The 21632-nt window shown below is 53.2% G+C and overlaps 4 protein-coding genes across 4 annotated transcripts; 1 reads left to right on the plus strand and 3 right to left on the minus strand.

The window, feature by feature from the left end:
• Positions 1–2649: 2649 nt before the first annotated feature.
• Positions 2650–3545, minus strand: BDP55DRAFT_650058 (uncharacterized protein; the record flags this gene model as incomplete). Its single annotated transcript, XM_060573955.1, has 1 exon — positions 2650–3545. A coding segment is annotated over exon 1 (368 nt), but the record flags the coding sequence as incomplete, so codon positions are not given.
• Positions 3438–4315, plus strand: BDP55DRAFT_650060 (uncharacterized protein). Its single transcript, XM_060573956.1, has 4 exons — positions 3438–3474; positions 3589–3604; positions 3666–3785; positions 3874–4315. Exons 3-4 carry the CDS (start codon positions 3783–3785, stop codon positions 4234–4236), a joined length of 366 nt encoding a protein of 121 aa, XP_060433949.1. The 5' UTR covers positions 3438–3474; positions 3589–3604; positions 3666–3782; the 3' UTR covers positions 4237–4315.
• Positions 4316–7439: 3124 nt separating this feature from the next.
• BDP55DRAFT_343369 (uncharacterized protein) lies at positions 7440–8600 on the minus strand. Its single transcript, XM_060566938.1, has 2 exons — positions 8160–8600; positions 7440–8088 (listed from the first exon to the last, which is right to left on the minus strand). The coding sequence occupies exons 1-2, from the start codon at positions 8315–8317 to the stop codon at positions 7578–7580; spliced, it is 669 nt and encodes a 222-aa protein (XP_060433950.1). The 5' UTR covers positions 8318–8600; the 3' UTR covers positions 7440–7577.
• An 8294-nt stretch (positions 8601–16894) lies between these two features.
• On the minus strand, positions 16895–17710 carry BDP55DRAFT_343498 (uncharacterized protein). Its single transcript, XM_060566939.1, has one exon. It carries the CDS (start codon positions 17634–17636, stop codon positions 17196–17198), a length of 441 nt encoding a protein of 146 aa, XP_060433951.1. The 5' UTR covers positions 17637–17710; the 3' UTR covers positions 16895–17195.
• Between the last annotated feature and the right edge of the window lie 3922 nt (positions 17711–21632).

Consider the following 21632-nt stretch of genomic DNA (forward strand, 5'->3'; position numbering starts at 1 on the left):
GTTGTATGGTCAGACGAGACCGCGGTTGCCCTCAACCACCGCCGCGGTAGCTATAAGCTCTGGCGTCGCCCAGACGAGGCCTACTCTAGGCAGTGCATACGAGAGAGGTGGAAGGGTTATTCCGAATTCATGTTTTGGGGGTCTTTCTCATACGATTCGAAAGGGCCGTGCCACTGTTGGATTCCCGAGACTGCTGCTGAGAGGAAGGCTGCCGACGCAGTGATTACCGAGCTTAACGCAGAGCTCGAGCCCGTTCGACGTCAACAGTGGGAGCTCGAGAGTGGTATGGAGCGAATGGGCTTACGGAACCAACCGGGCCGTAAGCCCCAATTCAATTGGAATGCGAAGTCGGGCAAGTTAATACGGAACGGCAAGGGCGGAATTGACTGGTACAGATACCGCAAAGAGATCCTATTACCCAAATTATTCCCTTATATCAAAGGATTACCTGGTAATCCAATCGTACAAGAGGACAAGGCACCCGCTCACGACCATCACTTCACCCACTATACGTACAGCCTTTTCGAGATTACGAAGCTTCTCTGGCCGGGTAATTCGCCCGACCTCAATCCCATTGAACCTTGCTGGCCGTGGATGAAGAGATGGACCACCAGGAAGGGGGCGCCTTCGTCACGGGCCGAAGCAGTACGTCGCTGGCAAGAGTGCTGGAAAGCATTACCGCAAGAGGAGATCCAGAAATGGATAGAAAGGGTACCTCACCACATCCAACAGATAATTGCCCTAGAGGGCGGCAATGAATACAAAGAGGGTCGTCGGGCTGGATTATACCGTCAAACGACCACTAATTGACCTCAATTGACGACTTTTTACCGCTGAATTGACGATAATTACAGTGGGTGGAAGTGGCCGAATTCTGCCGCTTGTACACACCCTAGCCAGCCCCTTGTCGACTCCCCTGTCTATGGCAGGGGTTGGTCTTGGCAGCAACTGCAAGGACTATTGAGACGCACCTCCGTACTATTTCGATATATATCATCAGACAAGGAGGCACGGTAAGAGTTGGGACGACAAGCGGCCGGCATTGCACATCTTTTCCGTCCCGTCCAATCTTGGCGCGTGTCGGAGGACCGGGCCCGGCCCGCCCGCCACTCGAGTTTGCCTGGCCTTGCCCACGTTGCCTTGTGCCCCCCGGTTCCGCATCTCAGGTATCGTGGAAGCCCCCTTCTTCGACTTGCAAATTGCATGCTTCCTTTCAGCATCTCTGCGCTCGTTCAAGGGGCTCCTTGGAATAGAACCCAAGTGCCAGGTAAGATGCCACATGTCAGTAGGCACGAGCACATGTCTGGATAAGCAAGCAGCCACATAACTCGTCTCATCATCCTCCGTGACGTCAACAGAGGCTCATATTGTATCACCCACGGAAATCCGTAGAGCCGTCGCCCTTTCTCTCTCTCTCCTCTCTCTCGTCTACGGCCGCCTTGGTGCCGACCCGCAACTCGACTCAGTCGCGGTTGTATCGAGTTGAAGCCCAAGGGCTTTCCAGAAGCGGTAATTGCGAAGCAGGGTTGGAGGCTCGGCAGGCCTGCCAAGGGCGGTCACATGCCAGATGCAACGGGCCCCGTCGATCTTCCTTCTTGTCCCACCCACGGCCACCTAAACCTTTTTCCTCTGGCTTCCTTCATTTACCTGACAACTAGTGACAAGTGACCAGCGTGTCGGAGATTGAGCAGAAAGTCGGCAAACAAAACAAAAGTCGCTGGTCAAAAAGACGTGCGTGTGCGTATTCCGAAAGGGGGGGGGGTTAAGGCAGATGGGCGTGCGTCCCAAACAATCCAGCCAGAACGAAAGACATACCCAAGGTAGGTAGAGCAAGGTAAAAACCCCCGACTCGGTCACGCAAGATAAGAGCTTGACTCGCAGATGGGCGAACCGCGGATATGACGTCTGCATAAGTGCCAGAGTCGTCTCCGAAACTCTCTCAGTTGTATCTGGCATTATACTGCACAGTACAGGAAGGACCCCTCCCATTGGAGTTTGCGAGCCAAGTCCGAGTCTCTTGCGCGACTGCGATTAAACTCCAACTGCCATCAACCTCCCCTCCCTTCCCCCCTCCACAAAGAAACTCTAGACTAGACAAGACTTTAATACAACCCTCTCTACTCCGTATCCACGCACAAGTTGCACGTCATAATTACACCCACAACAACAGCACCAAGCAAATAGCATATCGTGCAATTTGAGAAGAGTCAAAGAGAGAAAGAGAGGGAAAACTAGTTTTGAAACTATCGAACCCGCCCAGCCTCGGCATAGACTAGAAATCAATACACCCCCCGGTCGTGATACCCAGTCTCTACCCCACGTGCGTCTCGTCGAAAGCAGATGTCTCCCCCCCCGCCTACCTACCAGGCAATCTTGAACCGAACCCTCGGTGAAGCAGCGAGCTTGTTCCCCCCTCCTCCCCCTCCATTCCACTCGCCATCTTTCTCATCCTGACAAACACAGTCCAAGTACGAACAGCCAGAGACACTCGATAGCAACAACGTTTGCGTTACGTGGAATGACAGCGGACGAACAAAACGCAAGCGTCACGAAAGTCGCAAAAAATAAACAAAAAATCAAGGCAAAGTCGTTCCGGCTTACTCCAATCAACAGCATCACCCCACACCCTTTTGAAAGCGGTTGACGCTGAGCTGCTGTCTCTGTATCTCTCCTTGTGCCTCCGACCCCTCCTCCCTAGACTTGTGTCTTTTTTTTTCTTTTCTTTTCTTTTACACGATCAGCAATCAGCTCCCAATCCGCCAGCCCGGATTAACAAGACACGACGCGTTCTACGGCATTCCGCGCCCAAATCTCTCCCCCCCCCCCAGTCAGTCAGTCTTATCCCACTTTGATCAGCGGGGTGGACGGTTTAGCATGTCAGATCATTGCATGAAGCCGGCCCACATCACAGAAGCTTGGTCTTTACCGTCTTGCTCATTTACCCTCCCCTCTTTGCTGGTGCTCTCTCCCAGTCTTTCTCCTTCTCTGTCTGCAAACTTGTAAGTGCTCGTGAAGACAGGTAGGTTGCACTAACTGTATTTCCAAGCAACCTGCAGCAGGGAAAGCACAAAAGTCTCGGAGAGTTTGGGTCCCCCCCCCTCTCCATGTCGCTCTCGCTCCCCGTTCTGTTGCCTTCGTCATCGTTCGCTCCTCAAAGTCCCTCCTTCCCTTGATCCGCGTAGCCCGGCAATGTGTGATGTACTCGTAGGCTCCTGAGAATGTGGCACAGCCCAAAGGAGACTGATGTGATGTGCCAACCCACCACACCACCCACCACCACCTTTGCATGCCGAATTTTTTCTTCATCCGCTTGTTGCCGACTTGTATATGTACCTAGTACGAGACCGGACCGGTCAAAGTGGCTCTTTGGTATCGTACCAGACTCACATAATAGGATTCTCAGCACATGCAGACATCACAAATATTCATACGATGACTTTTTTGGCCGTCGGAAACTCCAATTTGGTATTTTTTCCCCCTCCTCTTCTGTGATGAAAAAAGACGATACCTGTTTTTTTTTTCTTTCTTTCTGATTTGGTTCCTTTGTCCCATACCCGTTCCCCCCAAGACTCTATGATAAACGACCAGAGAGACAATCTGCCCTTACTTTCTTCAGGTGATGATGTACTCGATGATTTCGCTCGGTTGATGTAATAAAATAAAATAAAAGATCCAGCGCCTATCGCTCATCCTCCTTGAGCTTCCCTGCTCGTCTAATCGCTTGTTTTTTTGCGCACAAACTGCCTTGTGGTTTCCCGCACCCCTTTGGTATCCAGACTTTGATGGTGTGTGATGACAAAAAATTTCATGACTTTGGCTTGCTTCAATGATGTTGAAAAAGAAAAACCCCCAATTCAAAAAAAGGAGAGAAAGTCGTCATCAAATCTAGCCCAGGAGAGCAGGGTGCCAGTCAGACTTGTGCTCGTCGGGGTGCTCGCCGTAGTGAACGGGACCAAGCTTAAGGAAGCGAAGGCCGGTGGCGGCGCCGTCACTGCTCATGCTCGAGGTGCGGCGCTTGAGGGGCGCCGGCTCGGCGGCGGTGACTGCGACGGCGGCGGTCTGTTGCTGTCTGAAGGGGTAGGAGGACGAGGTGGTGGGGGCGAGGGAGAGGAAGACGGAGTTGTCGACGGGAGAAGACATTTTTGCTGGTTTTTGGTTTTTGGTGTTTTGGAAGAGTTGGTTGCGAGAGTTGGCAATCGGCTTGTGGGGGGGGAAAAAAACAGATCAACTGCTTAACAAGAGACTGAGACTTTTGATGTTGGATATGAGAAGGTCGGTAAAGAGTCAAGGAAGGATGAGAGCGTTGGGATACAGACAGAAGGGGAGATGAAGAAGGAAGGGGGAGACGGTCGTCCAACTTTATAAGTTTGGATGTTCGGAGGATACGGGAGGGGAGGAGCTTGGCTGACCTGGTCGCAGACCACCACCACCCCTTCCACCCGGCCCACGGGCAAATGCCAGAGTCGAAGGTAAGGTGACAGGCAGGTAGCTTGCCGGTCACGCGGTGGGCTGGTGCCGTCTCAAGCCGGGTTGCTCACAAAAAAAAAGGTTGATACTGGGGGTCCTCGGTCGCAGATGGCACTGGCGGGGGCAGGGAAGAAGGGGAACCGGGAAGGGGAGACATGGACATGGACATTGACATGGACATGGAGGGAGAAGGAGGGGAAGGGACAACAAGGTCATCGCATCGTATCGTACCGCACGCTGTCTATCGCATTTCTGTCGAGACGTGGGAACCTGTGTACTGCGTGTGGCGCGCGTCGCACCGAGGGTGCATCTCCCGGATCAGCCGTCTGGGCAAAAGGACGAGTGTGTTTGGACGACGCAGGCGCAGACACAGACGCAGACGCACACATGGTACGGTAACGCCATCGTCAGAGGAGAGCGTGGTCGAGATGGGGTGGGCGAAAAAAGTCACAGGTCCAGAACAAGCATTGCACAAAATAGGAAATGCCGGGATCTGGCTTTTCTCAGAGACACTCAGTGGAAGAAAAAAGAGCCATGACACATGCACGGGCAAAATGATGTGCTATTGCTATATCCGTATCTGTTGTTCAAAAGTTGCGCTTGTTCTCGACTCTTGGAGACTCTTTGCCGGTGGGTATCAACAACCTAGGTCGGGTAATGAAGGTAGCGAGTAAACTCGCGCGCGGGGCCGGGGATGGTGTTGTATTTTGGTTTCCAAAACATACTTCGCCAGCCAAGAGATCTAAATTTTGATATGCTGAAGGGTGTTTGTATGCGAACTGCTCCGCTTTCCACCTTATCGCGCTTGATTGTTCTGCAACAGATGGATGGGGGGGAACATCCGAGCGTCTCAACCACCTCACACCGGGGGGGCGTATTGCGACTTTGCTCACGCTTTTAGATCAGAGAGATTCCAAACCGCCAAGAAGCATGAGATTTTCGGATTAGAGATATCATGTCCAGGTCCAGACAGAAGGAACACGAAATGGGACAAAAATAAAGAGGAAATACGGGCCTCTACGGTCTTCTAGGTACTATGGTCGCTCTTGAAACCCTTATCAACCAAGTATCAAATCGGCCCTTGCGTTTTACTATTTTATTGTGGTGGCTTTTCTGGAGACTTGACCTAGGCCCAGACGGACCTACCTATTCTGAATCTCTAAAGGTTTTCAAAACGGGAACGTTGTGCACGTGGGCCCTCAATTGGCTGAGCTCCATGTCGCGACATCAGGGCTGGAGAATCTGTGATGAGAGAAATGCTCAAGTCGGTTCCTTACCCGCAGCTGACGTGGGGTTGGTGCGCTTGAGAAGACGCGAGACACCCGCCGCCGCCGCCGCCGCCGCGAAAAGAAAAAGAAAAGCAAACTTGCTGGATAAGAAATAAAGATAAATAAAGCAGAAAGGCGCAGGGGGTTGGTGCAGAGTGTGGATACTCCAGGTCGTGAGTGGGCGTGGGGACAAGCGTGAAGTGCTTGCCGCAACGAAAAAGATAATGAAGGTTGGTTGTGAATGCCCTCCCCCATCACCAGATCTGATATCAAGATACCTCGAAATGTCCGGGGAAAGTGGAGAACCTCGGTCGGCCCCAATTGAGGCTCTTTCCTATACTCCAACGTCGTTCGAAAAGGTAAAAAAAAACAAAAACAAAAGGGAAGCCGAATGGAAGGGGGCCAAGGTTGCTTGCCCCCGGGTGCCGGGGCGGCAGGTGGCTCCTCATTGGCCGCGTCGGGGACGGCAAGAGGATTTATCGGAAGGACCACGAGAACCGGCGCTGGGGCCTTCCCTTCCTTCCAACTTCCCAAGTCCCATAGGAAGGCAACTGCCAACAACAAACGGAATGACCCAGACCACACCATCGCAAGAACAACCCGACCACAATTTCCCATCTCATGATCCGGGGAAAAGGAAACCCACATCACTGGATGGGGTGCCTCTTCGGGTGCGACGCCGAGGTGGAGAAGGGGGGAAAACGCGGGGGACTCCGGGGACGTTCAGCGCCGTGACTTTCCTCATCCTTCCGCATCCGCGAACCTTCGGCAACACCCTCTCCTGCCCCCGCATATGGTAGGTACCTACCTTGAGGTAAGTAGCCACGGTGAGGTAGGGACGAATACCTACACCACCTACCTTACATCAGTCTTCCCCCTTGACCTCGGTACAGGGCATCCAACCTCATCATACCAAGGTAGATACACCTTAGCTCGCACTCGGCCGGCCAACAGTTTGCGGCAAAGTGGGACACCACGCCCCGAGACTAGCCGGCCCGCTGCCCGCCGCCGTGCCACTGGCTTGACCCGCCCGTTGGTTCCTGCTGTGCCCCGGCGGGAAAGCACACGCGCCGTACGTAGCACGGCAAGGCGCGGCGCGGCGCGGCGCGGGATTTTCAAATCCTTTGGCTGTGTCTTTATCTTTGCCCCTTCAGCCATGTGGCGTACTAGTTCGTAGGATTCAACGGGCATTTCGGGAGGGAACGAGGCAGAATCCTGAGATCGCCTTTGCTTGCATATTCTCTAAGACAGCGTTTTGATCCTTCCGCGGGGTGCAGTCCACTGAGTGCCTTGCTCATTGTTCGGCGTTGTTTCGCTCCCCGCAAATCAAGTTTGACTTCAACGTTTCTTCCTGGCAGTCTTGATGATACTCTCATCCCGCTTGGGCAGACGCGGACTTTTCGAAAAGAAAGGGAGAAAAGGAGGAGCAAAGAATGAAAAGGAAAAGGAGAGGAAGGGAGCGCGGAAGGGAGCGCGGAAGGGAACTAATACACAACGACATTCTATCTTCTGCGAGATGAAAAGAAACGAAACCGAGAGTTTTCCATACCATTTCTGGTCCGTCATCGACGGATAGACGTCACCTCGTTTGACTCACTCGCTCACCCTGTTTGCCAGACTTTCTTTTCACAATAAGGGGGACAAACACTGACGTATTTCAAACAAGACGCTTTTCTGGATAATGCCTTGTTCTCTGCTGCGTTCAAACGCAGCCCGGGTCTTGGAGATAAAGACTATGCCGACATTGGCCTCAGACTTTGGCAAACCTTCCTCGGGCAAACCAATGTCTCGCTTCCCTTCCTCCTCCTCGTCTCTCTTCTCCCGCCTGGGCCGAATGCCCTCTCACACCCTCTTCCGCAAACGTGTCCTTTCCCTCTTCGACCGTAGCTCAGGAAGGCAAATCATTTCCCCAAGAGGTCCAATCCGTTGCGCAATATCTTTCTGCAATCTCTGAGGGGGTGTTCCCACAAGGCTCGTCGTACCAGAGCAAGAGAGCCAGGATTCACCAAAGTCACCGGCCGTGACTCCGCTTCTCGATCGAGGTTCAAGCCAAGCCATCAAAGGTAGTTGGCGGAGGAGGTTGGTGAAGCCCGCCTCGTCTGCGACCGGCGGGCCGCCCGCAGAACTCATCGTGAACCCTGGCGTGGAGGGGGAGGTGATTGCGGTGCGTGAGGTAGTACGGCATGGTCTGTGGTGGTGTGTATGGCGTGTATGGCGTGTGCAAAAAGCGGTGATGGGAAGGAAGCATCGAGACGTTGCATGAGAAGAGCAAGTGTTGCAACCAACACGAGGAGGCATCTCACTGCCTGCTGCTGCTTTTCCCCTCAAATCTTCGTCACAAATGCGCCGCAGTCTGGGTGATCCCAACTTGCATTAGTGGACACATGATGCGAAAGTTGCTTGTGGATGGCCAAAGTACTGTACGAAGAAAGGGACTTCGCAAGAATCGTCCCAGGGTATGGTGGCAGTCCAGCTATCTTTCCGCTCTTAGAAGGTGTGTGGAAACCTTCGCCAGGGGGAGAGGTATATCCATTCGTGGGCTGTGATGAATGATATCCACCCTTGATCAAGGCTAGTACCATGTTGATGTGGTCTTGGTACGGATAGGGGGCAGGAGAATCGAGGTAATTTCCATCGGGATCAATGGCCCATAGAACGTGTCTGACCGCTACAACTTCCGCAGTCCGTCTCCTACGGAAAGGTCGTTCCGCATATGCTTCTCAACGCTAGGCTCCTGGTGCCTAGCTCATGGCATTCGGTTGGTGACGGGCACCGACGAGGTGCAGATGTCATCTGAGCCATGCTCGCATGCCTGATCAAGACCTACGGAGCCCTTGACCTTTCCTGATCTTTCCTGATCTTCCCTCCATCTTGTCCTGTCGAGAAGACACCCAAGTACCCTTGTCGAGTGACCGCTTTCGAAGTATTGCGTTGCAACTTGACCATCCGCAGCAGTGGGAAGGGTACGCTTTCCGCGTGAGATTCGCCGGTGCCGCTGGCAAGAAGTTGAAAAATGGTCGATTCTTGCAGCAAAAAGCGTATAAGTCTGGCCGAACGCTAGTGAACTTGAGCCGCCGTCGTGGGCGGCTACCGGAAGAATGAGTGGTCGTCGGTCGAGTCGGGCCAAGCCGCGAGTCCCACGAGGCGCTTATAACAGGGGTGTTCGAAATCGTGATTGGCTGGCATGCGACTCAATCACACCTCGCCCGCTTCGTCGAGGGATAGTCCAACAACAACAACATCTGCGCCATGCTCGACTTCGTGGGGCATTCTGCTCATTTTCCCGCGATGAACCTGTTGGAACGGTCGACAAGGGCGCCTGATGGTGTCCTCTTGCTCTCATACCGCGACAATGTCCTAGTTGGTTGTGAATGGCGGCATCTGCAATCATAGACGAGCTCTGCCCAGCCGCCACCTGCATGCTCACTCGCGCAGGGATGTTGGCACCGCTTGCCCACACTCAACTCGATACAAGTCTTGAACGAGGCCTGACAAAAAGTATATGCAGATGTGCAATAATTCGCGAACTTACCCCTGTAGCTGCTTTTCAAGTCCTAAAGGAGAAGTTGTGAAGCTCGCCCTTGAAGTGATGGGATGACATCTTGCCCTTTCCTGATGTAGTCAAGGACGTGAGAGATATGCGTGTCGAAGGCACTGGCACTCGGTTGTCAAGTCGTCCCGATGTCCGTCTCATGGCCTGGCAGTGACAAATGCCTGCCCCTTGTTCAAAGGAGCGCAAGCTGGAAGTATTTGAGTTGATGCAGAAACTGCTTCAGTGAGATGTCAAATTCCCGTCAAGATGACCCGCAGCTTACCAGGCCTCAAATCCGTCATCCAGATTACATAACAAACAAGTCCAAATGTAGCGGCCAACCGGACAGGGTTTAGTCCGAATATGAGCTCGTTGGGCTGCGACGAGTTTCTGGGAAATAAGAGAGCTCCTGGCCTGAGATGTCATATTTCTAGGTGGATATTAAAAGGAAGGACGAGGTCTGCTTCGCCGCCTCGGAATCGATGTATCTGGATTGACCACTTGGCTTCCCACAAGTGACAGTCCCAATGGGGAAGTTTCCTTGGCTCAATAGGAAGACGGCAATCCGTCGAACATTGATGGAAGTGAGGCGACCGGGACCAGGGGGTGCGGTACCCCATTGTTCGGGATGATTGGCAGACCAGATGGCTATGTGAGGTGTGCTGCGGGCACAAGGAGCGTTGGGGTGTTCGAAGAAGCTTGCCTAGTCAGACTGTCGGTAATGATAGGCCGCACACGAGGCCGCATGAAGGCACTGCGGTGTGTGTTGGAATCTTGTACAGCCCGGTGGTAATGTATTAGCAAGTTGGGACCTCAGCACTTGAACCAATACACTACCACGACGGTGGGCCCGAAGGTCTTGCGGTGAAGCAGATCCTGCTCGGGGCTCAGATAGAGATGATGGAGTTAGCACTACAGATACATGACATCTGCGAGAATGTGGCTCCTCTTCCTCGGCGATGGTTTGCTAAGATGTTCGCCTCCAGACCACGAAGGAGACTAGGTGGACGAGCGCACCCCCTCACCTCGGTCTGCCCGGGACGCAGGAGCAGGCATTAATGGTTCGATTTACGAGAAAGAGGGTGAAGCTTGCAGCGTCGAGGTACTTTGCCGGCTCGGACTTGGAGGTGGGAGGCGCCACCGTTGCGACTATGTCGCATTTTGCCTTAGGGTGAGACGCCGTTGACGATGAGGATCTGTTGCATCAGCACGCCTCGCCGATGAAGAGTCCCTTGACGCTTTCCGAAAAGCGCAGAAGACGGATGAGTGATGAGGCATGATGGTGTGTATGATTCTTGCAAGCCACGTTTGACAAAAAAAAAAAGAAAGGGGGGGGGGGGGGGGTCGTTGGCATCGGAAATGGAGCGAAAACTGCTCGAATAGCCGTCAAGCCCTACGGTAAGCTTGTCTTTTGCAGGCCGAGCGGACAGTCGACACTGCACCAACGACCGTATTGTAGTAGCTAGTTCCAAGCCAGCAGGGTAATTGATGAGGGTTAGACTCGAAGAACCCTGAAGGATAAGTCGAGGCAGCTTAGTCTACGGAGAGCGAGTTGGTCAATTTAGCATACGGACGTATGTCGAGGTGCACTAAAGTAGCGTATAGCTAATCCGACTAGCTGGAGACTTTGGTGCGATGACTTCAACTAGATGGTCGAGCCCTTGATCTCCAAAAGGTTAAGTTGTTCCCTAGCGTTCTTCATTTGATGGTGGCTTGCATTCTCCGACGCAAGAAACCTACACAATTCTCAACCGCCTCAAACACAAAGAGAAAAGAACAGGATACGTACCTTTTTTTTTTTTCTTTTTGCCAAAATTCAACGACAAACCATGCAGGAGAAGCTGAGGACGAAGGAAAGATCGAACTTGAGAGAGGAAAGGGGCAGAGAGGTAAGGGGGAAACGCGGGAGAGACAGAGGCAAGGCATAGACATGGAGCTCATTGTGTTTGCAAAACTTTGCTGTTGGGATGTAGTGTGGATCATTCCAAATGGTAGGTCGATGGCAGCTTGAGGAAGACAGCAAATGATATCACTGTTGTTAGCGATGAGAGAGAGGAAGTGGCAGGCGAGAGGACAGGGACGACAAGCAAGATTTGGAGGTTGCAGAGAGTGACGAGAGAAGGAGGAATCAGAAGAGCAGACGAGAGAGAGCTTGAGGAAAGAAAAAGGAAAATTCAACAAAATTACATCGAGGTCATTTCACAGATGCAATTGCCCAGATGTGTCACTTATTTCCTTGTCCAGTCGGTCAGTCCCAACCAACACCCAATTTATGCCTCTTGTAGTATTCGCACCGTGTCATGAGTGTACTTTCTCATCAACGATACAGTGCGTCAGCAGTCCCAAGTTGGAAGCTTTCATCTCGCCTGCTCTCCCGTCTGCTCTTTGCTCCTCCTTTCTCCCTCCCACACAGACGGATACACCACACGTCCCAACCTAACCCAACATGCCCAAGTTAATCAACCCAACCCGGTCAGTGGTTTTTCATCCCTTGCCAACCGCGACCCAGGGAACGCCTTGTGCCCCCCGATCAAGCCAACGGGCTCTTTCGGACACTGTTGCTGGCCACGTTTATGGCTGGCTTAGCTTCCTCGGGCCCTGACGGCGGGCATGCCCTCCCTCTCTGCATCTCATCTGCACAAGGTTCCTCCTCCTCCTCCTCGAAAGCATCGCGCTTCGGACTTGCACTCGCCTCGCCCTTGCCATCCTTCGCTACATGCTTTAGGACACTCCCGACACCTTCAGACGGACACTTCACAATCGATCCCTTTGAGCCATCCTTCGCCCCTGCACTCTCACATCACACCCCAACGGACAAGCCTGGCGACCCCAACCGTGCCGAATTTCGCCCGCTACTACCCTCAGCCGGCCCATTCCCGAACCTCGTTAGGCTGTCCTGGTCTTGGCCATAGATCTATGTGGCGTATTCTGTCCTCCACATGGACGAACATGAACATGGGAAGATGAAGGACGTGACGACCTTTCCTCTTGGCATCTTCGTCTTGCAAAAGCTACGCCTCAGATGTCGACTCCACTCTTTTATGTGAACCCCTGGTCAATCATAGCAGTCGCCCTACCACTGTCACTGTGAGCTGTTCCAGCGCCCGCTCTGGTCTGGGGGACCGTCCGGTTTTCACAATTTTGCTGTCGTTGAATCGCCATGAACACGATGGTTCGTCTAGGGTTTAGCACAAGCATACGGATACGTCTTAGTGGAAGGGACGGTGCCGCCTACCAACCTTTAGTACTCCACGTTGACCCCGTTCCGCCTGAGGAACCCTATGCCTATCTATCCCAGGACCCGAACTTGAACCTGGACCTGGACCTAGGCCTGTACATGGACTCGGATGAAGCAGGGTTGGCAATCTGGCCAGGGACATTGATGCGGATATCGATGAGTACGTCGACCGACAGCCCGATCGGCCTTCTACTCACTGCTTTGGTCTCTGCTTCTTTGGTCAAGTTTTCGATGTAGCTAGACGGGAGCATAATCAAACACTTCGCTTGGGAGCGGCCGTTTTTCCACTGCAACGTTTCCATGACGCTGCCGTCTGGCCCGCTGCCCCATCAGCATGCTTACTATGACCCCCAACTTGCACTCTCCGCCGTTCCAACTCGGAGCGGAGGAGCATCTCAGTGGCTTTACGCCTGTCTGTGTTGCGGCTCCGTCATTGTATTGGGGTGCTCGTGCCTGGAAGAGTCGATGTTCAATCTAACGTCTTCCTTGCCGTAGCATTGGCCTCAGTGGGCCAGAATAACTCCGGCAGGGAGAGTCAAATCCGCGAGCGGTCTACCTGTTCGCCAATACAACCAAAGCAAAGTGCCAAGAGAGTCGGCAGCGCATTGAGGAATAGACTGAAGATAGCTCTGACGGGTACAAAGGACGCCATCAACGGAACGGTCTTGCCCAAACTAGGCCAATAAACAGGGCTTGACGCGGATCGCTCATGTGCGACATCGTCTGAACGATCCACTCAACACAGCGGCCCATCTCTACGCTTGACAGTAAAGTCGGTTTGGGACGCACTAGGAAATGCCCACGAGGGGTCTCCCGACACCATCAGTTCGAGGACAATCACAACTCAAGACAGGGACATGGGTCACCCATTCTTTGTACGCACTTATGCTTGCCCTACGCTGAGGGAGCTGACCATACGGTACGGCACCAGTAGGCCCTGCACAAAGCATACATACTCCAGGCCGCTGCTGCCACGCCAAGCTATCCCCGGTCGAAGTGGCCGTCGTTCTGTGTTCCCACGTTCCCCAATAGAAAGTGTGGCCAGTGGGCGCCATGCGGCAATGGGAACACACGAGAGGTGCACCTACCTGCCCTACCCTGCCCCGAATTCCCGTCACCAGTCAGTCATTGAACCGGGCGGGGCGGCTGAGGACATCCGTCTTCTATCTTTCTCTCTCCCTCTCTCTCCCTCTCTCTCCCTCTCTCTCCCTCTCTCTCCCTCTCTCTCGCTTCTTCTTTCTTCCTCCTCTTTCAACATCTCCAGAAACAACACTTGGACTTCATTGCCGTGCCTTGGCAGCTCACAACTGAGGACTCTTGAGAAACCCCCTACCAGACGTTGAACCGGCTCACCAAGGCAATCGTCTAAACCAACATCTTGGGTCACGCGTCGCCCATACAGCACTCGACCCGGAACACCAGAAAAACGAGACATTGCGTCAACAGACCCAACTTTGGCTGTACTGCGCCTCTGAGGTGCATATTGGGGGCTCTTTCGTTCTCGGTGGATATCACATCCAACAACACCCATTGTCTTCCAGAAAGGCCGCCTGCGTGATACCCTGGTCTTACCAACACAACGAGGCGGGACAGTACCCGGCTATCACGTCTCATTTCGAACTAGCGTACGACTTATCAAAAGGGCAAAAAGACAGGCTAGAATCTTTCACCCAGTCGGCCAACCATTGCACCGTTGTGCGTTGGGAGTACACGGCTGCTTGTTAGCCCTGTGCGGGAGAGCCAACGGCCTGGGCTGAGTCGAATTAGGCTGGTTTCTCCACGGCCGCCAAAACATCTCCACAACCAGGCAGCTTGTCGACCACCTCCTGCAAAGGGGCGGATCAAACAACCCATCTGCCCGGTCCGCACCCGCAGCCAGCATCTCTCCCAGGTACATCGACTTGCAAGGTACAAACCATTCTCATGACCCGTTGCATCTTCCACATTATTCCCCTCCACCAGGTTACAGTCCTCCCTGCTTCAACTTGAAGACTTGCCAGACAGACGCTTGACGCACCAACATCTCCCGACTGGCAGCTTCCAACACCTGAACAGAGAACCTTTGACGCGTTGGCAAACAACCAACAGCCAAGCTGCGTCTACTTCCATTTGGCATCACCGGTGTGATAGCTGTCCGTTGGCCCTCCCTCGCTTGGCTGGCAGATTTGACGATGGCAAACAAGTCAGCCCACTCCCGACAGTCGATTTCAAGCCAATAGCCAGTCTTGAGCTTGTGTCACGACGATATATAAGACAGACGACATTTCCCGTCTTAAGCTTACAGAAGAATACACTCTTCATCCAGCCAGTACAACAACTACACAACACGAAACTATCACACTTGCAAGTCATCTCTAAAAAGCAAGCCTGAGTCTTACTTGCTTGTTGCAATACAAGTCTTTCACGCCCGCCCCTATCGAGCCTCATACGAAGAAACAACACCTCACTTGAGAGTCCACCGCTCGCGGCTCAAGAGACCTCCACACAACAGCCTCAAGCCTTCCTTTTCGTTCCACGAACAAGACTCCTTTTTCAGCAAAAATGTGCTCCAAAGTCATCATCACATGGGGTTGCGGCTGCACCGAGACAAGGCCTGTATATGCATGCAGCTCTCACGGCCATTGCGGAGGCGTCGTAGACAAGCCGCAAAGCCAAGATGGCACCTGCTTCAACTGCCAGAAGCAAGGGAAATCGTAGGTCCGTTACATCCTCATCACTCGGTGAGATGCCAACTAACGGCCTCTTGGAAATTAGATTCGACGAGGGCCTAAAAGTAGACATCAAGCCGAGGGAGAGAAGACTATGAATAGCTTCTTTCTCACAGGCTCATTCCAATGATGAGGCCCACGCCTTCCATTCCGACTTTTCTTCTATGGTATTATCATTGCCAACGACTCCAGCAGAATAGAACTTTGGGAGACTACAATCTGGTCTTCATTATTTCACTCATCAGCACGCTGGTTTATTCATTCAACCTTTTCTTGTTTCCTTCTTAGCAACCTACGATGACGGGGTATCGCATGCGGATTTTGTTAGACTGCCTGAAGCAGCCATTCAGTTCACCAGGTCGGCCGTCCCGACCCTCACGAACACTCTCCCTGTCAATAGCTCCTCTTTGTGGAGGTATCAATTCAATCATTTGAACTCTATTTCTCGCGCCTCGTCATTTGATGCCTAGATATGCAAGCCAATATTGATTATTTGGCTGTTGATGTTATGCAAAACAAGGCACTTTGAAAGACTTTTCTCTGCCGAGTATTCCAAGGAAGCAAATTGGCATGCTCAAAATTTTCTGAGAGGTCCGGCCGCGTCCCCTGTCATTGTCAAGCCACATTCGGGATACTTGCATTTGATGTCGGGCCGCACTCAAGCATCCCGTCCATTCGTATTTTTATTTTTTAGGACAACGCCTTTGGACCCCGAGACATGGTTTCAAAATGGGGCTGAGGCGGCAAAATATAACGACATGCGACCGAAAGTTTGGCCTGCTGGAGACTTCACTCACCTGTCAAAAAAAGAAGAAAGTTGACGTGTTATACGGCAGTCGACACACGGGAGCGGTCCGCCTGCGAAAGCACGTTGCCTTGTCTGACGGACAGCAGCATTTAACCGGGTGGTGGAATTGACCTCATGAGAGATGTCGCCCCCCTGTCGGTTTCCGGAAGAGGCGAATGACTTGCACACACACACACACACACACACACACACACACACATACACACACAGATGAATTTGTGGCTAACAAGACAAACAATACTTCGCCTCAGAAACCGCGCCTGGCAAGCACTTGATTGTTCTCCAACGGCATTCATAAGGTTGTTCGAGAAGGAAGGGTGAAACCCCCAGAAAAGCCACAAAAGACGCCCCAAACCAGCATGAGGCTGGAAATAGAAGGCGGTGGTTACGGCGCGTAGCGGGTAGGATTCCCACGACCCAGCATAAGCATTGCGTCATGTGATGGCAAGCGAGTAGTTCAAGTTTGGACGCGAATCTATTGACGCGAAGCATACGCGCGACAAGCGACAAATTGTCTAGTTGCCTCGGAACAGAGTCGAGGACTGCACACCACTTTTTTTTCCCCCAAATCATTTTTCGCAGAAAACAAAGGTGATCAATGGCAGCTGCGAGTACTGCTTGCTGAGAGCACGGAAATTTCGAGTTAGAAAAAAAAAAAAATTTGGGAGGGGAAGGGAACAGGGGTGGAAACTAAAGATAGCAAATTAGCGACAGCCACCATGAGACAAGAAAAGGAAGAGAAGAAGAATGAAATAAAAGAGGACCTGAACAAGAATGTCGTAAATGCGAAAGAGGGAGAAATACAGTGACGCTAGGTTGACAGCGGAAAGCCACTCGAGAAGAATGAGTGACAATATAAGCCAACGCGCAAGCTAGCGGTAGGGCAGACTGACGTGGAGAAAACGAGACACCTTGCCATCAAGCTTGGGCCAATGCAACGCCACGCTACGTTAGCGTAACGGCGGAGACTAACGTCAACCTTCCATTGTGAGTGTGGGCAAAGACGGAGAGAGAGAGAGAGAGATATGGAGTACTTGGTAGATGAGATGCCTCCTTCCTACCTAACCCTGGTTCATGGGCATGTCAGTAAGGATATCTGTGTGACGAAGCCAGCGGAAACACACACCGGCCCGGTCAGGCGTTCCGGGTACCAAGATGCTGTGAGCAACCGAGACTACGACTGAGACGAAAGCTCGATAGGGAAACTGAAATTCAGCGAAGGCGAGGTATTTCGGCGGTCTTCTGTGCGCAGGAGTAGGCACAGGAGTATGATGTATCCGCACACAGTACTTCGTACACCTCGTGATCCTGGACCGGGCCAAGGCAACGCACCGCAGAATAGGACGAGATAGGACGCTCTCGCCGGATGTAACCCGCCCTTCTTTACATTCAATGCGCGCGGCGTGCCCCAAACTACGGCGGGCGAATGCGTCGTATATTGACGAGATGGAGAGCGTCCTGAGACAAGGCAAGGAGAAGCGAGGTGAGGTGGGCAACGGCAGGACAAGGCGAGAACAGGAGGAAGATGATGGATGAAGAAGAGAAAGTTAAGGAGACGGCGGCACAGAAACAAAAAGATGAGATGAGGTGGAGAGGAGGAGAGAAGGAGCTGCATGAGGACAGGACCAGGGTAGGAGCCTCTGGCGCTCCTGCCAGGTACTAAGCTAAGGTACGTGCGTACCTCCCCTGTCATCCGTGTCCGGAAGTGGGTCGGGAGATTGACACCTCTTTCCGTCTTCCTAGCTCAGGTCCTACCTTCTTAGCTCCCATCTTCCTAGCTCCTACCTTCCCAGCTCCTGCCTCCATACCCTAAGGTACCTGCTCTGCACCTCATCCGAATCCATCGCAGGGCCACCATAGACAATTATACGGAGTACTTGCACTTGCATTGGCCTGTCTTTCTGTCTCCTCTTCTCTCTCTCTCTCTCTCTTTCTCTCCCTTTTACACATATTTCACTGTTACTCCTCCATGCATGCGCACACAAATCTCATTCCCCTTCCCCTTCCCCCATGCTAAGCAGGGGAGGAAATATACGTACACTGCGACCTTCCTCTCCAAAACCTTGCCCTGCCCTGCCTTACCTACATCTAGGCAGCCCTGACCTTGTCTTTTCATCTTGGCAGGGCAATCACACAGGATCACTGGAGCAGTCCAAGCTGCGGATGAAGTCACCACGACCGACGACCGGGGACAGGAAAGCATCACGTCTCATTGAATGCCCCCCTCTTCTTCTCGCCCCTGCCAACTTCGCTCCAGCTACCTGGCGTCGAGGGCCCAGAGAACAGGTCTTTGGGAGGATAATTGCAACTAGTTTGCCAGACATCCTTTCGTAGTTTCCACCTCGAAACCCTCGCCCTCATATCCGACCCAACATATCGTTTCTCGGAGACTTGAGCGAGAGCCAGAACTAGCAGGCCCAATGTAAGGTAGACATTGACGCTACTTCAACTGCTCCCGCTACACTTTCGAGGAGCTGACATGCGAAACAGCAGCTATGAATACCTTACTCCCGTACCTTGCTCTGAACTCGCCAGGCACGACTTGGTGTCACACTTCAGGAAGTGGGCAGACAGGCTGAGTCCCGGAGCGAGGGCAGATATGTCAAGTATAGAAGGTCACGCATGCACGAACTCTACTTTATGCTTGTGTTCTGCCGGCATCACAGACGCGACCTACTTCATCGTAACGCACCGCATCCCTTGCTTGACATGCGCCGTACGACATCGGACGGACACAGGCACGCCCTCTCTCTTCCATGGACACGTTTCCGGCCTCTCACAACCCCCTCAACCTCAATTTTCTGCAGTACCCGGCCTTGACACGCGGCATGGCAGTGAATGTCTATATTGTTACTGTTTGCAACCCTGCACAACCGTGGACACCCCCTAAAGAAGGGGCTTGATGTGGTCTCATTCCCGCGTCATAGCAACGCAGCATCGCGACGCAGCATCGCGACGCAGCATCGCGACGCAGACGACGTTGGTCCCTAGTTCTTGCCAAACAGCGACTTCCCCTCGCACTTCCACCATCGTCCTTCACTGACATTTCGACTCTGGCCAGGGACCCCACGCCAGGTCGGTAAGCTGAGCTTCCAAGGGCGGTCCAGGTTAGCAAAGCAATATGGCTGACCGGCGATGCGAATGGGTTTCCCGATCTGCCTCCTTTCGTCAAATCGACAGACCTTTGCACCGGAAAGTGGAGTTGGCACAAGACTGCGAGCCACCGTACATAGAGTTGTCCCTGCTTTTCGATGGGGACACTTGTACCGTGGTACGCGTGGCGGATGCCCATCCCTTTCGCACTGGCCAGCTCGCGGTCGAGGCATAAGGCAAAGAAAACGGTCCGTTTCTGGTTTAAACAACAACCTGGATATATCAAAGCTGATGTTTGGCAGACGGCTAAGACAACAGCAAAGAAACAGTTTGTCCAACCACATCGAGGTAGTCCATCACGAGAACAGTAGCTGACAAGTTTGCTACGTCTGTTTTCCCTCTTTCTCTCTTTTCGCCTTTCCGATGTCCTCGCTCATGTCTTCGGCCCGCAACCGCAAGTCTTTGTGCGCAGGAAGCATGACACAAACACAGACTCCCATGCCGTTTCCTTCATGTCAAGGTAAAGCAGTGACACCACCACGGCTACATACAGACGAGGTGACCGGGGGGCATTGCTCATCTTCACTTGGCCAGCCAGCACTTTTCCGCTTGTTGCGGATCATCGGCCAGCACTGGGGCACCCCTCCCTTCCCAATTCCTCCATGTGCCTTGGGGGCGTAGAACGGGCTAGCATTGCTGACAGGCCCATCGCGCCCGCCCGCTTGATCTTCGGCGGCTATGCACATCGCTTCAATCCTGCATAACACCAATCATGGATGTTCAAAAAGTTCATAAACCTCTTTGATTGTGCCGCAGTGCTGCACATTGGACTTCATCTTCCGCTCGTTAAACGAGACCAACCGCGCCGTCCACTTGCAGCAGGTATACTTGTGACGCTACCACACTACTGTCTCCCTATCACCTCACCAGAATTCACACCCTTCTCAAGAATCGATGAAGCCAGTAAACGGCACCTGGGTTCGCTCGCCAGGCCGAGCCACAATCAGCGACGGGAAGAGGAATCCAGTCCGCAAGCCGGCCGCCAGCGGTTGAACGAATAACGAGGGTGGCACGGTTGGCCGCTTAATCCCCCTGCATGGGCCCATCCATGCCTAGATGGCCGGTTTATGAGGAATGGAGAGCTGCCCAGGCTCTCAGCAGCAACCCAGCTTGCGGCAATCCTTCGCCCCCATCTGCAAACCTCAAGTCTCTGCCCAATGCCTCCTCCATACCAAGCTCGGGGCAGGGTAGCCCCCTGTCATGATCGATCTTTGGGGCCCACGGTTCGAAGTTTTAGCGCTGTGTCCGTGTCCCGCATCAGCTTGAGGTTCCATCCCTTGCGACTGGCTCATTGATGCTGCCCTTGGGCTTTCATCAAGAACAGATGAGGAGCCTAGGGACAGTGTTGGTTCGACAACGCGCAAGAACTGCCTCATCGTGGACACTTAAGTCTATTGCTCCGTTTTCCATCTATTCAATCTCTTTGCTCTGAGCTATCGTTACTAATTTCACGACCTACAATCCTTTCCTTTCCGCATTCCCGGCTCAAGGCTCTTGTTAGGGCCCTCGTTCACCGGCTCCGGCTCCCTTGGCCCGTTGACCGGGTTCGTGTACGACCCGAGACCAACAAGCATGATGAGAAATCCATCGGACCCTCCCCCCCCCCCCTTTCTTCTTCTTCTTCTTCTTCATATTTTCCTCTATCCGTGCTTGGGAATTGGGATTCTACGCTGCAGCACTTCACGGTGCTCGGCAATTGCGCCTACTGGGAAACCATCCTTCACCAGCAACGGACTCATATCAAGGAAAAGGCGCAGAACTGGCTGTGCTCATCGGTCGACGTTGAACGCGGCCATGATTGGACACCTCGAGCCGGCCGGTCCAAGCGGCCTTTTCGGCGGGACTTTTTCTTTTTCTTTCCCCCTTCGCAACCGCGGCCAACGCTCCATCTACCTGGTAGCTGCACCCCGGCGTTTCTCGGGCCTCGGGGGTAGCGGCACACCCTTCGTTACCTGCGACCCGTAAGGCACTTTTCCTTCATTTCGTTTGTCTCTGCAGTAGAGAAATTCGAGACTGGGTGTGCCACACGTTATGCGTGTGCGCATGTTGGATCCAGACAAGCCAAAGAGACGCGGCTTGGCGTCTTCACGCGCAGAGCGTGAGCAAACCCGCGAATCAGGAACGAGTTTGGCGACCGCTTGTTGGTGTGGCCATATAAGCGAACGCCCATACACCCATCCAAGCGCCGCCGTCACCATCGCCGTCATTGCTAGCCATGAGAGCTCCTTTCACCCCATCCGCCCACCAGGTTCGCCGTTTTGCGCTTCGTTGATGCGAGTACAATACGGAGACCCCGAAGTGATTCGTAGAATTCCTATAGAGTATGGGTAATGACTCGTGGGGTCTGAGTCGTTGTATCCGTAAATGTGACGAGACCGGGATTCGAGAGGCGAGATGGAGAAGAGGAAGGGGCCCCATCCGGAAGAGGATTCGAAGGAGGCGCGTCTCGGGCGTACCC

This window comes from Colletotrichum godetiae, assembly GCF_030913485.1.
Source record: "Colletotrichum godetiae strain CBS 193.32 chromosome Unknown BDP55scaffold_6, whole genome shotgun sequence".
Lineage (NCBI taxonomy): Eukaryota > Fungi > Ascomycota > Sordariomycetes > Glomerellales > Glomerellaceae > Colletotrichum > Colletotrichum godetiae.